This window comes from Anarrhichthys ocellatus, unplaced genomic scaffold (assembly GCF_004355925.1).
Source record: "Anarrhichthys ocellatus isolate YVR2014 unplaced genomic scaffold, GSC_Weel_1.0 scaffold30, whole genome shotgun sequence".
Lineage (NCBI taxonomy): Eukaryota > Metazoa > Chordata > Actinopteri > Perciformes > Anarhichadidae > Anarrhichthys > Anarrhichthys ocellatus.
This window is the reverse complement of record NW_022280060.1, coordinates 3,573,760-3,589,752: the sequence shown is the minus strand read 5'-3', so window position 1 is coordinate 3,589,752 and position 15,993 is coordinate 3,573,760. Positions and strand designations below refer to the sequence as shown.

Below are 15,993 nucleotides of genomic sequence, written 5' to 3'. Positions count from 1 at the left end.
AAAAAAAGAAAAAGAGAAAACCTGCTTAACTCAGTTTGTTTCACACTGCTTTATTTACTCCTGTGTACGATAAAATTATAATTGTGAGTGGAAATCAGAGTGGAAGTGATTTGATTGGGAATGGCCGATTGCTCCCTGGGGAGATGGATGAGACACACACACACACACATAATACACTCTAACTAATGAGATGAAACTCATTCCAGTACATTTACTCACATTCACAATCCATATTATAATTATTATTTCTATTTTGTGTTTCATTAAAACTCTACAGTACATTGCACATTTTGAGCTCTCATGAAAAACATTCCTAGTCTGATTAGGGCTGATGCTTACTGTAAAATACATTACTAATAGATATAAACATTTATAAAATACATTGATGGTAGGGTACCAGGAGTGCTTGCTTATTTTTCATATATTTAGCTTTTAGTTTCGTTTAATGTCTATTCATATTCAATATTTATCATCTAGAGCAGAGGTGTTCAACAGGGGGTCCGCGGCCCCTAGTGGGTCCGCGGAGGTACTGCAGGGGGCCTGCGAAATTTTTGGTTGTTTCCCCAAACATGAGTCTGTCCATTATTTTAAAAGTTCAGTATTGTATGCAAGATAACAGGTATGTTCATGCATGGCAGGCCATCACTAATGTTTTGTTTTCCACATTTATGTTTAAAATGAAAACATCAATTTGAATAGCTTGTATGATTATCATGCAATTGACAGACAATGTTGATATTGGCATTGGTATCAGCTGACAAGGTGTGTTTATAAATGTAGCACGGCCCCCCTGCTCACTGTACCTTGCATATGTTTAAAATAAAAACATGAATATATGAACCTGCGTATTATTTGAATAGCTTAGTATTGAATGCACAATAAAGAGCTATACACGGTACTAGGCCCATTTAATATAAAACACAATTTTATACAATATATATAGTCGGGGGTCCCTGCTCCATCTCTATCAGTTTGGGGGTCCTTGCCCTGAAAAATGTTGAAGACCCCTGACCTAGAGAGAGAGAAAAGAAAGTGGATTCTCCGAGTGACCCTTCACTTCACAGTAATTGTATTTATAATGTTAATATTGCATTTTGCAGTTGTCTCAAATTTATACAGTGGCAGCATTGTTCAATTTTAAAGGTTTGAAATACTGCTGCTAATTGAGCCTCAAGATTAACATATACTGACACAGGTTATCCATTTGCAGAATCTCTCTTACGGTATAGTAAATAGGTGCTCTGTAAAGAGAGAGAGAGAGTGTGTGTGTGTGTGTGTGTGTGTGTGTGTGTGTGTGTGAGGTTGACTGCGGTTCAGGCAGATGTGTTTTAGCTGATACAGTCTGAGAGCAGCTGGGCAGGGCAGGGCTAATAGACCCAATGACATCATCCAGAGAGAGAGAGAGACAGAGAGAGAGGGAGAATGGGAGTATACCAGCGAGCCTGCCTAAGGCAGTGAAAGGAAGCAGGCCAGCTCAGACAGAGAGGAGAGTGGCCTGAGAGCGGGACAGTGTGTGTGTGCATGTGTGTGAACGGGAGAGGACCAGACGGCGTTCAGTTGACAAGGATATAGGACTCCACCTGGAAGATTTTCTCTCTAGTTTCCCCCCCTTCCTCCATTACACCTCTCCCCCTCCCCTTCCCCCTTCCCCCTACCCCCCTCCCCATCCCTCTGGCAGTGATCCCCCCCCCTCTCAGCTCCTGCTCCAGGCGGCTCCTCCGGGCATGCTCCTTAAGCCAAAGTATGGCCGCTTTCGCAACGAGTCTGTGACCTCCTCTGACGACCTGATGCAGAGCTTAGCCATGAGCGGCAAAGTTGTGGCCACACCGGTGGTCTCCGCCACGAGCCTTCCTCTGCCTCCCCTGCCTCCTCTGCCTCCTCTGGATCACACTGCCAGATCGTCCTCCTCTGCCGGGGCTGCAGCCCTGGCCGACTCCCCTTCCCTGGATGGGGAGCAGGATACCACCACAACTTTCTGCATGCTCATCCCCAGGATGCCCCAGTGGAAGTTCTCCAACTCCCTGCTCAGCCGGAGCCCGTCCAGCTCCAGCTCTAGCAAGGACCCAGGGAAGGCGGCTCCTTCCCAGACCTCTTCTTCACATAGCTCCTCATCACACAGGCACAGTGGTGTGGCCTCAGCCAGCGGCCCGGTGGCCAGTCTCGCAGCGGTGCTTAACTCTTGTGACCCTGTCTGTGTCACCCCCTGTTCCTTGCAGGCCATTCGAGGGCAGCGAGCACTTGCGGCGGCGAACTCTGCCAATCCAGGGGGCCACGGATTTGGGGCCACAGAGGCCATGGCGAGCCCTGGGGGTTCCAGCGGCTCCAGGTCAGGAATGGTCCGCAGGACAAGGGTGGAAGGCATGTGGCTCGAGGGAGAGGACTTCACCCAGAAGGGTGGCTTCATCCACAAACCCTCTCAAGGCTGGCTGCACCCTGACAAGAAGATAGCAGGACCAGGGGCCTCTTATATTGTCAGGGTGAGTCAGTGGGCACCTTTTTTTTTAATGCATGCAGTATATACATTGTAAAGGTACACTTCTTAAACATCCACTTAATTCAGGGTTTGTTTGGAAAGTGTGCGCAACAAAAAGAAACAACTTTTCTTCCTCTGGTGCTCACATATTTACTGCTCACAAGAATCGATGAACCACGAAATATTAATAGCCCCATTTATAGGTTTCTCTATCTGGGTGGGAAACAAAAGGACACCACAGTGCCAGGCAGTTTGTTATGCAGCTCATGTGGTGAGGGCTGGGGAATATATAATCCAGATAGATGGCTTGGTGTGACTGCGACAGGATAGCACACCGGCGTCAGGGTGGAGAAAGATCACCCATTAGAATGATGTGCACAGACTGTAGCAAGGTATTTTATTATTGCAGTGTTTACCAAAGGTTGTATGCATCATATGATCTACTTTGAAAAATAACCATCTGTATTTATAGTGCATGCAACCTATGCCTGATTGTGAGCTCCCACTGTAAGCTTGTGGGAGTGTTTGTGTGGTTTCTGGATTGTTTACATTCACGTGTGCAAGGACAACTTAAGATCGTATCCACGAAATGTGAGTTACAATATCTGAGCGAATCCAAGTCTTTAATGTAGTTGGTGACTTGTGATTTGTGTTTACAAAGGGGTTGCCACCCCGAGCAGACTGCTTGACGTCAATGTCAATGATCTCCCCTTAGCGATCCCCCGCTCCTGTTCACCTCTGCCCCTCTTGCGCTGCTCCCCCCCCCCCCCCCCTCTCCTCAAACTAATGACATGGCTCTTGATTAGCTCAGCCTGGGGCTCAAGGACGCCTTCTAATGCCATTATACAGGCACCATTCATTCCTATATTCAATTACATTTAATCACAGTCATTTGCATCATGTGATGAGGATGAGGACGGTTGGGTCGGTATGGGAGGGGGTCCGGTGATGAGCTCCTATCATCATGCAAAGCTTTCCCGGATTCATAACAAGTGCTGCTCCAATGTTTGATTGATATCTCGGTTAATTGTCAGACCGAGCTTTGGAGTGCGCTCATTGCTGTGCAATCATTTTAAATAACCTGTGCAAGCTAATGTTTGAGATGCAGAACTATACGTGCAATTCAGTGGTAAATCTATGCAGGGAGGAGCACTTGCTGCATGTATTAGTGTCAATGTGACAGAAGATTTCTGCTGCCCTGTGCCATTTTTATTCAGCATAGCATAGCGTACAGCTCTCCCTCCCTCTATTTCTGTTTCAGTGCCTCTCGCTCCCACACAGTCACTCCTCTGCTGGTGAAGACACAAGTATGTTTTGCAGTATTGGTTTCCTCCTTTGCACTTTCCCTTTGTCCACACAGCCATGTCAGGCTCTGTGTCTGGCCTGCATCTGCCCTCTTTGACAGCCAGGACACTGCAGCAAGCAAGCATCAAACAAAGCACTGCAGCTGCCAACGCTGCTATCATTGAGAGAGCAACATAAAAACCAGACTGCTATCATTTTATGCTGTTCCCTCACAGTCTGGAGCACAGTATTAATCAGTCACATTATGAATACCTCTAACCAGAAAGGTCCTTCCATGGTGCAGCGAGTACATTTTGTGGTCAGATGCTGTCAGTGCACAAAAGTATGAGAGAAGGATCTTTGTTGTCCAGGACATGAGACATTTACTTTGGCAACATGAATTACAAGACAGGATTGCATCAACAGAACTTTGGGGGGGGGGGGGGGAGACCCTACTCATTCATCACCTACACTATCCAGATACTGTTTGGTAACATCCTGCTGTCCTCAGTATCTGTCCATCATCCGCCCATCCATCGTTACACAACTTACATGCTTTTCGATCCTGCCTTGCCTTTAGTGGTTAAATGAGAAGTTATTACATAAGTAAATGGGACATTAGTGCATTAGTTTCTACATTGATAAACTACAAAACGACTATGATTTATCTCAAAGGAGGCACAATGCCACAAAGTTTACCCCGGGCATGCCAGTGTTGTTACATTTCCGAGGAATGCTTCTCGGACAGTCGGTGTCCCTGCAGTACTAGGAATCGTGTGCTGGAGACTTGGTCCAAAAGGAAGGGCAGTGCAGATAGGGTGATAGAAGAGGGGATGCGTTTCATCAGCAGATGAGTGTGTGACAATGGAGGCATTGGCAGAGAGAGGGAAGGAAAAAAGAGAGACAATTTTCCTGATGGAAGACTTCCCCTCGTCTCCAAATCTGGTTAGAACGCTCATTAAGCTCTCGGGCTCAAAGGTTGTTCTCTCTCTCTCTCTCTCTCTCTCTCTCTCTCTCTCTCTCTGTGTTTGTTTGTATGGCTGCCGTGTGGTCTGTCTGCTGTCCGTTGCAGTCACCAACAATCCTGGAAACTGCACTAAATATGGCATCAACTGAGCCAAAGTGGTGTTGGAGAGGATATGAATTATGTAGCACCGTATTAGTTTCACACAGAGTTCATAAATCACATAAGCTAATATACCGCTGAAGAGTTTTACGTCACGAAGGTCTGTATGATATTTGAGATGAGTGCAGGCGAAACACAGCCACTGATGCTGCCTTTCACATTCAATGGTAACGCCAACAGTGCTATTCTTTTTATTTAAATGTTATTTATTGGTTTGTCCTAATCAAGGCTGTGAATGTGCCACAGTCAGACGATTTTTCATTATTCTGATGTATAGATGTATGAATTGCACATTTTACACACGCCTTCGTCTTTTCATGTAAACCTGACAGATATTCAAATCAGTACAAGACATCCTCACATGGATGGATTTTATACACAAACACACTCGCACCCTCAGCATCCCCCAGAGGCTTGAGAAGCTGCAGTTTCTCCATGATTTGGAGCTCTTAGTGCTGCTAATCTAGTCAAGGTGCTATTATCACCCCAACCTGACAGCCATTAGGAAGCTGCTCAGCTGGAGTACACTTTAATGGCCTTATATATGGGGTTTTAAGTTCGATTATGATGCATTTTGGGAAAATTGTCATGCTTACCATTCATGGATTACATATTGTAGACTGCATATTTTTTAAGGAAGATTTTTTTGAAACATTTTACTCCAAATGCAACATTTGCTATACTACTTTAAAGTGCTTATTTATTATGCAAGTTCTCAGAAAGCCAGTGACCTCAATAGTTTTCCAGAGTGAGTTTTTTTGAAGTTCAGCATTTATTTTAAAATTCACATGACACGTTGATAATTATTATTTCCCAAACTTGTTTTCTGTTTGTTTCTTTTTGCAGTACATGGGCTGCATTGAAGTATTGAAGTCAATGCGCTCCCTGGACTTCAACACGCGGACTCAGGTGACAAGGTATGCTGGTGACCATCTACACTAGTAGTGATGAGTCAGGAGAATTTGATCCAATATATATATATATATATATATATATATATATATATAGGATTAACTGAAGTAACAGCCACTATGATATCAAATTTCTACCAGCGGTATGTGTCAGTTTGTGGCTGTTATTTAGAGTTAATTTGGTTTGATTTAAATTTACCTATAGTGTCAATGCTGTTAAATGTTTATATTTGGGTTACACCTATAGCTAACTTTGTGGAAATGTGGAGAAACTTTTACCAAAACCTACTTCATCATTTACCACGAAAATGAAATGCTAATGCAAGTATAAACAATGTAAACCAAAACTTAAGTCAGGAGGTTTTGAAGAATGGCAGCAATACAATGTTAATGTATATGTGCCCAGTGACGATACATAGAGAAGTACACCTCGGGGTCTTAGTGTGTCTGTGTCGTGTTGTTATGCCCTACATGTGATGTTATTGTTATAAATGCAGGGCTCTTTGCAATCCTGGGCCTCATGGGAGAAACACACTCCCTCCCTCTCTGTCTCTCGCCCTCCTCTCTCTCCTCCACAATCGATCGGCATGTAATCGGAGCCCACCGTGCATCCGAGGCTTAAGTGCAGGGGGAGGAGACTGCAGAGGATGGAGTGATAGAGAGGGAGATCTATTATTGATGATGTTTACTAATGACTGTGGAAAGCTGCAGTGGTCCCCATGAACGCACCCTGCTGGATAATGTCTGCGGCTGTAACTTCTTGAAGAGGAGGAGGAGAGTTAAAAAAAAAAGCAAAACATTAGCAAATGGAGAAATCAAACCCAGCATAAGATGACTAAGCCAGCTTTTAGTCATTATACTTTTAGTGCATTGATGACAAATATGTTTTATTTTTGCATCCTTGCGGTTGTTAACTATAGAGTCGTTCCCTCAGTTGAATGCCTTTTCCATTCAGTTGCATGTGCAAGACATTTTATGAATAGCAGCTTTAAAACTGACATTTTCCCAGTGATGCTAACGGCATGAGGTCTCTGATACCTTGGGGAACACGGGGGGGGCATCCGTCCCATAAGGTCAAAAATCAATGATTGATCGTCTTAATCAATCTAACAAATTTAACAAGATATTTTACTCTATGTTAATTCTTGCTGGGTGCAATTCAAAAGCGGCGTTTTAAAGTCTAAACCTTTATTACGTGTCCACAGCGTGGCCTTTTTTCAGCGAGCTGACTTGTACACAAGTTCATTTAGTCCTGGAAAACGACACCAAAAACATTCAGTGGTTGTCAGTATTTCAAAAATGTACTTCCGCTCCTAGATTTGAAGAAGCTCCATTTTCCCAACAGTACTCTCTGTGTCACGGCGTTAAACAGCAACACCAGCGTTAATGGGGCCCTGCATTTTATTGCAGGGAAGATACCGACACTGCAGACAAAAACAACAACAGCCCATCTCTCTCCTCCTCCTCCTCCTCCTCTTCCTCATGCCTTTGCCCTCTCATCAGCATGAGTCATTTGAACATTCTGGTGTTTTTCAAAAATCCCTGAGACCTTTACTCGAGATGGGGCCCGGGACGCTGCTTTTTAAATATTTACGAGCCACTTGATAGGGGCAGCTGGGTTCTTGCCTGCCGTCCCCGCCGTCCCCTGCAGCCTCAATTCCACATTATGCCACACTCCCGCCACCAGACACACAGCGGCTTTAAACACCCATTAGGCGACCGATCCCAGGAGTTATAGCAGCTTCACTGCAAAGTTGTTACAAACCTGCGGAGAGAATTGCACTGCAGGAAAATAAATGTGAGTAACGATGCCCTAAAGAAGCAGTGGAAGACACTTTATTTTGGCAAATTATAGTGTTTCTTCTCCCCTAATTGGACAGGGAGTTAAACACGGGATGATAAATCACTGTCGGTTAACATCAGTGGTAAGAACTAGTTTAGTGCTGGCGAACAGACCTGCTGGAAACCTTTTCTTGACATTTGAACTGCGACCTGTGACCTTAGCCCAAGGGAGGGAACACAAAGCTTCTGTTCTTGTTTAATCCATTATTGTGACGCAGCAGTTTTTTGTACCCCTGAACTCTGACTCAGCATTTAAAACGTTCAGTCTCAGTTATGCTCCTGATATTGTTGAAGGGAATCCATGTGATTTTAACTTTTAGTGTCCTTGAGGCTTTGAGATCAGTGTCCCACTGGAGTCTGACCGTTGACCTCTCTTCATTCTCCTGATTAGGGAAGCCATCAACAGGCTGTGTGACACTGTGCCAGGCGGGAAGGGAGCGTGGAAGAAGAAGGTTAATAGGAAACTCATACTTTGCATGTTTCATTACACTACTGTTACTACATACTAAGTTGTTGTACCCCTGCTGGAGAACTATGGGTTAACACACAGGTTAGTACGGTGGTTTTAAGAAACCTAAGACACTTAAATGATGTCTGAATTGTCCTGATAAACATAAACAAGTACTTTGTCTCATAACAAATGCAGTAAGTACAGGATGACGTTTAATGTTTTCTGAATAAAAGTACAGTTTAAAAAATGTGATTGTAAATTCTACTGCATTCTCTCTTTTTTCCTCCTCATGCAGGCCCATAACAAAGCGCTCCAGTCCGTTATGGGGAAAAGTAATCTGCGATTTGCAGGCATGGGTATTGCCGTCAATATTTCCATAGATGGCCTCGGTCTGCTTATCCCCACCACACGACAGGTATGATGTTTGTTGGCAGATTAGAGTCAAAGTTTTTTATCGGGAAATTTTGGATATCTCTTTGGTATTTTGAAAAATCGAATAAAAAAAAAAAAATAAAAAAATCTGCCTTCAACAATTCAGTTTGTGACTATTTCCACTTGTCTGAAAGAAAAATCAGTGCATGAAAAATGATGTTGTTGCCTGTCGTGTCTGGCCTTAATTCAATTATTATTTGTAGTAGTAGTAGTTATTGTCTACTGCTAAAAAGAGTTTCTTCCTGACCACAAATAAATTAAGTTTTCTTATTTAATAATAGTCGGGGTGGTCATTGTTAAATATTACATCGTTCTATAACGGTTGACATGATGTTCAGCAGCATTTCGTCTTTGCTGAAAATAAAAATATGAAAAATAATCGGTGTGTAGTAACACTTAACTTCAAAAGTGTATTGGCATCGTGTTAAAAACCTGAATGTTTTGACTAACTGCTTACTAAACTATTTTGTGCTTTGACATCTCTTATCTTCCTGCCCATATGTCTTGTCTGTATCCACATTAATCAATGTTCCTCTGTTTTATCCGCTTGTCTCTTTCAGGTGATAGCACACCATCCCATGCAGTCCATCTCATTTGCCTCTGGAGGAGACACAGTGAGTGCAGCGTTTCGCTCCCAGCTCTCTACGTTGTTGTTGGAATGGACATGTTCGCAGACTGCAAACATCTGACTGGATTCCATTTTACTGGTTTCCAATCTCATGACCCAAAGAATCAATGAGGGCTTTTATTTAGTTATATATGTCTAATTTATCTGGTCTAATTAGATTTATCTGCCTTTCTGTTGCAGGACACGCCTGATTATGTTGCGTATGTGGCCAAAGACCCAGTGAATCAGAGAGGTACGTCCGGAAAAGCCTCAGTTTCATAACCACATTTATACAATAATGGATTGTATCTTAATTATGGATTACTCACTTTTATATGTATTTTATGATGCCACAATGACATAGTATTAAATTAAAAAAGTGAGCTCATAGCATATTGGAAGCTATTCTTGATATGAAAGTAGACTTTACTTTAACCTCGTCTACAGTTCTTGATTTAGAATAGAAATTACTAATATTCTTTAGCAAGGTATCGCCTCATTAAAAGGAAGAAAAGAAAAATCGAAATGACCATATAGTGTTTTGGAAAGAAATGGTTAAACGCTAAGCTAGTATTCTCTTGTTTTGTTTCCTGCAGCATGTCACATCCTGGAGTGCTCAGACGGTTTAGCCCAGGGTGTCATCAGTACCATCGGCCAAGCCTTCGAGCTGCAGTTCAAACAGTACCTACACAGTCCTCCCAAAACCATGGCGTCTATGGAGAGGTAACATGCTGCACAGCCACAATCATGACTTCTATTAAACGATGAAAAGCGTTTTCGTTACTGTCCTCAAAATCTGTGGCGTGGCGACACGACAGATAATCATTGATTTGTAAAATAACAGGCACCATGGTGCTGAGAAATAACTGCATGTTGTAAGTTCCTGTTGCAAAAACAAAAAAAATACTATTAAAATTGTTGACACTTCAATGTCAAGGAAACATTTTATGTTATTTTAGGAAGATTGACACCCACAGGAAGTGAAATTGGAGGTTGGCACAATCAATCACACTTTGACATAAATACTGACCAGGTGTCCGACATAAAAGAGCTTAGTCACGTTTTCCTCCTCAAACACCTGATCTACTGTTCAACTCTCACATTTCTTTATTATTTGTTACAAGGAGACATGATAGCTTGTTCTTGTATTACCTAAAGTCCGTCTCATAATATTGATCCGCACTGATCTTCTCACCTCTTTGGAGCAAACCCCAAGTGCTGCAGTGATGCCACTGCAGACACAAGAGAAACTACGGACTGTTAAATCTGATGAATCTCTATCAGATTTATAAAGATCCCTTTCAGATGTGGACATGTCATCTAATCAGACTGAATCCTTTTGAGAACCCAGATCTCCTTATCATTATGATACTATTAATCACTATAAAGCGTAATAATACAATAATACAATAATGATTTCAACATTAATCCTTTTCCTAAAGGGACCCCTTTTCTATCATTGCGAAAACTGACGACCCCTGACTAAGTGACATATTTATATTATACATCATGCATAACAATAACAGTACAGAACGGATCTGAACAGACTGAACTAACCCAAATAGTGAACGCAATAACGATTATTTCCTGTGAATATTGCGTTAGTATCTTTATTAAAATACTGTATTATATATTTATTAATTTACTTTTATTTTTAACAATCGTACATACGTAGTAGGCTTCTTTTTTGACCAATTTAGTGTTTTCCTCTTGACGCTTGGCCATTGTTATATTGTCTCTTTGGTTGGTTTAACTGCGCATATTTCTAATGCTGGAAGAGGCTGTTTAGCAGAGAGGGAAGGCTCTCTGAATACAGCTTGTATTCAGGTCTTCACCGTGCCTTCATCCTTTGAGATTTCTTTTTTAGTTTAGATCTTAAACAATAATTCACACTTTAGACATTTTTTATCTTTACAGAAATGCTGAGATATAGGCCAACTGTGTATATTTTTTAAAGCTGTCTTACAGCCCTTAAAATCAAACAGTCAAGTTTATGTGTATACCACATTTAAAAACAACTAGAGTTGTAAAGTGTTGTACAAGTTAAAGTGAATAGGGAGTATTGTATATCAGCAACAAAAGCAACAAAACAACAATAGATTGCAATTGAAACTACAATGGAAAACCCTAATATGTGCACAAATCCAAAACGACAACAGAATACAACTTGTAAGACCTCGTGTGAGGCTTCGGCGACCCCCAGTCGGGGCTAAGACCCCCATTTTGGGAACCAGTAGTTTACATTATCGAAGTTGTGGTGTTAATTGTGTGGTTATGATAATCAAATGTATCTTTTTCACTTCTTCAGGTCTGTCAGGACAGAAGAGGTGATGTGGGGGGAGGATGAGGACTTCTCTGAACATAATTACTACAACAGCATCCCAGGGAAGGAGCCTCCTGTCGGGGGAGTGGTGGACTCTAGACTCAGGCCAAATGGAGCTCTGCTGGGTCACATCCACACACAACCACAGAGCAAGACGGCAGCACAGGTGAATCTCCAGGCACGATTGTTTCTGGACGTAACCTTACCATCTTAACATCATCAGATGTAATCAAAGCTCCATCTGGACATTGTCAATGACTAAACTTTACCAGACAATGACAGCCAAGCTCTTTGACAGCTCCCTCATCAACCGGTGACTGATATGTTTTCTTGCTCCTTCCCCGTGTTGTTTACGTGGAATTAAACAGCTGGAGCATGAAAATATACTCCATCATGTCTTCCCAATGTGCCTGCACCGTAATTGCCAAAGATAGATGTGATTACATAAAAAGCCTTGGCTCCTCTGTTGCCCACCGCGTGAGAGAAATCATTCCTTTTCTCCCTTGTTCAAATGACGGTGACATGCTGTAGCTAATGTTTGAAATAGAGTGCTTCCAAACTACATTAGGTGCAGGACAAGAGATGAGAGAGTTGTCCATTCAGGTATATAGAGCTACTAAATGTATTGAGGATGTGTTCCTCTGCTGTGTGTGTTTGCAGATGGGCTCCCCAGCGAGGAGGGAGCAGGCTTCTTATCCCCCCGGCCAGCTGTGCTATGAACTGCACTGGGACACTGAGACGACCAGCAGCTCAGGTGAGACACCCGGTGGCCGTAGAGGGGTATTACACCTGGAAATACATTTGTGATGAAATTGTGTGTTCTTATCTCTCTGAAAATATTTGACATTGTGTGACTTGTTATGGTACATGACCAGTCCTCACTGCACTTTGTGCCCTGAATGAAGGTTACTTAGAATTAGGATTCTTGGGATTATTATTCAGGATGGCCTTCTTGACAAAAGACTTTTAAAACAATAGTAGAAAGACTTTTGACATAATAATATAGTCGTGGATAAGATTCAGACAAATTTAGTGTAGAAATATGCAATGAACACAGCAGTTAACATTTGTTATTTAATATTAGTATTGTGAGAAGCTTCTTTACTGTTTTGGTGGAGGGACGGCTGCCTCGTCATTGGTTGCTACTTACAATTGTTCTATGATTATGACTTTAGCAATACACACCCACTTAAGATCAATAGAGCAACTGGTTTGATTGTCTTAGATTATTTATTGAAGTAATCTATTCATACAATGTGGTACCTGACAAAGCTCAATATTTCAAGTTGTGATTTTGACCACTAGATGGAGTCAAAAGATTAGAAACAAACATGTTTCACACACATACATGACACACACACACACACACACATCCAGAATTAAAAAAATGTATTGAGGGCACCTGTCTTTCTCAGGTCTGACATCAGATGGTTACCTGTGTGCTGACGGCCAGCCACCAGGCAGCAGAGATTACGAGGAACATCAGTACGTCAACACCCAAAGTCTGGAAAACCTGGATTCCCTGGCGCAGGGGCCCAATGCACACAGAGGGCCCCGGGCACCAGACAGTCCAAAAATGGACCTCTTTGACATGAGTAAGTCCTGAGGGTTACTGGGACACAGGCTGACACATTTTGAAAAATACTATAGAGTGACCACATTTGTCTTTTTGAAAAATCGTTGTCCTTTTAGGGCCCTTCGAGGACGCCCTGAAGCTCCACGAGGCCTGTGGAGGAGCTGCTGGATCTGCAGCTGGAGGGGGGGGTGTCCGGATCCTGGAGGACCAGTGGCCCAGCCCTCCACGCCGTCGAGCCCCCGTGGCCCCAAACGAGGAGCAGCTCCGCAGGGAGATGTGGTACCACAGCCGCATGAGCAGGCGAGACGCAGAGAAACTCCTGGTCCGAGACGGAGACTTCCTGGTCCGGGAGAGCACTACCAACCCAGGACAGTATGTGCTAACCGGCATGCACTGTGGGCTGCCCAAACACCTACTGCTAGTGGACCCTGAGGGAGTGGTGAGTCCGGCAGCAAGCTAAAAACAGCGTACCAAAAATACAAAAGTTCATACTGTACATCCTGCTTGGAAGGTTTGTGCTTTATGTAGTGAACACAATAACTTACATCCTCCCGTCTTTATCTGTACTCCGCACAGGTCCGAACCAAAGACATGTTATTTGAGAGCATAAGCCACCTTATCTCATACCACCTTAAGAACGAGCTGCCTATTGTAGCAGCAGAGAGTGAGCTCCACCTCAAACAGGTGGTCAGGAGGAAACAGTGAGCCACCTGGCCCTTCATGGGAAGGTAAGCATGCAGTGTACTACGTATATACGAGATGCCTAAAATGATTTCATGATTGAAAATGCAGATATAGGCCCTTTTCACTGCAGCCATAGAGGTAAACACAGCTGTAATTGATAAAATGAATTATGGTCCCATTCTATTTAGTGTGTCACAGACATTTCAGTGAGCCAGCATGCAGAATACAAGGGCCCTGGCCCATTCTCAGTGGATCGGGGCCATAATTAATCTCATTAATTACACCTTTGTTTACCCTGCAATGATATGTCAAAATGGCTGCTGTGAAAAGGGCCTATCAGTGGGGCAGCGGAGAAAATAATATATATTAAGAAGAGCGCTTCACGGTGGTGTAGTGGCTAGCACTGTCGCCTCATAGGGGGGGCCTTCCTCATGGGATTTGCATGTGCTCCTCGTGTCAGTCCACAGTCCAAAGACATGCAGCTTAGGTCAGGGGTCTTCAATGTTTTTCAGGCCAAGGACCCCCAAACTGATAGAGAGATGGAGCAGGGACCCCTGACTATATATATTGTATACAATTGTGTTTTATATTAAACTGGGCCTAGTGCCGTGTATAAACATACCTCTTTATTGTGCATTCAATACTAAGCTATTCAAATAATACACAGGTTCATATATTCATGTTTTTATTTTAAACATGTGCAAGGTACAGTGAGTAGGGGGGCCGTGCCACTGCCATTTATAAACATACCTTGTCAGCTGATACCAATGCCAACATCAACATCGTCTGTCAATTGCATGATAATCATACAAGCTATTCAAATTGACGTTTTTATTTTAAACATAAATGTGGAAACGAAAATGAGTGATGGCCTATTAGTGCCTCTGCCATGCATAAACATACCTGTTATCTTTCATACAATACTGAACTATTAAAATAATGGACAGATTCATGTTTGAAATAAGAAATGCTGGTTGTGGGTGATCAATAGGAATTTAACTACAGTAAAGAAATGGACAGATTATCTAGCGTCATGTGACTATTTTATCTACAAGCCTAAAAAAAATGACTGTATTAACTTTCAATGTATCAAAAATAATCATCCTTCTTTGTCTTCTATATTTCACAGCTGAATTCTTGAGTTCCCATGAAAACACTACAGAAAATATAAATGAACATGGAAATAATTGATTACGGATGGATATCTATGTGCAACAAAGGATAGCGGTGACGCTTTCTTTCCGTGAACAATTCCGTTACGGAGACTGAGGCATCTGACTTCTCTTTGTACTTTCTCTGCCTTTTGCCTGGATTAACCGAACTATCCCTCGCCTGTCATAAACTCCTCAGCATGAAGCTATTAAGAATCCACAGTTTGACGAATTCCAGACAGAATTTGTCAACCAAAGCCCGACGACTGTTTGAAGAGGAACTTTGGGGAATCAAATAAGGATTTGATACACAGTGAAGTCCTGCAATGCCTGTCGTAGTGAGGTGCTTCCAGTGAACCATGGCTTGGTATCATGACCGGTCAGTCAGTCGCAGGTCATTCACAGAACAAATAATGGACATCGCCATAACAAAACTCTGAACAAAACAAATCTGGTTGATGTCAGGTTACTCTGTCATTCATTTCTGTGTAAATGCAAGGCATGAAAATACTGTGAGACAACGGAAGAAGTGTCTGTTTCACTGGAATGTAAAGACTGTACCTGACCCTGAGATGGCACAATGGAAACATACTGAGCATGAGTCAGTGCTGGATTTATGAAAGAGACACACATACTTCTGCCTCTTTGTTTTGTTTCTCCATGATAATCGAGGCACCAAATCCCAGTAAAAAAAAAAAAAGTATTATTATCTTCATATAGACAGTCAAGTGGACATATAATACATTGTCTTGAAAGTTTTATCACATTTACCATAAATATCAGTCATTTGTGTTTGTAAGGACTGCTCATAATTTGTTAAAGACATGCTCGTTGTATAAGTCTGTGGACATCATTGGTCAGATTTCAAATCAATATCACGCCCTGGGGTTTAAAACTCTGCATACAAGCTCAGTATATCCATGCCTGTGTTTCTACAGCCCCTCCAACTTCAGTGCCTTATTAACTACAGAGACAGGCATTCGTGTCAGTGTATATAATGTGCATTTATGCTCCTAATGCAAAACACTAGTTTTCTTGCCATGCCAATGAATGACTGAACAAATGATGATCAAGCTCTTAAACGTGTGAACAGTCGTGTAAGCTGCTCTTGTTTTGGGCTAAATGTTTAATAC

General features: G+C 42.5%; 1 protein-coding gene across 1 annotated transcript; it reads left to right on the top strand.

Annotated features, from left to right (window-relative positions):
* Positions 1–1,691: 1,691 nt before the first annotated feature.
* shc2 (SHC (Src homology 2 domain containing) transforming protein 2) lies at positions 1,692–15,675 on the top strand. The gene is made up of 13 exons (XM_031864289.1): positions 1,692–2,477; positions 5,730–5,800; positions 8,028–8,088; positions 8,383–8,502; positions 9,080–9,133; positions 9,328–9,379; positions 9,723–9,849; positions 11,435–11,615; positions 12,110–12,203; positions 12,865–13,044; positions 13,142–13,464; positions 13,602–13,753; positions 14,839–15,675. Exons 1-12 carry the CDS (start codon positions 1,725–1,727, stop codon positions 13,728–13,730), a joined length of 2,145 nt encoding a protein of 714 aa, XP_031720149.1. The 5' UTR covers positions 1,692–1,724; the 3' UTR covers positions 13,731–13,753; positions 14,839–15,675.
* Positions 15,676–15,993: the final 318 nt, after the last annotated feature.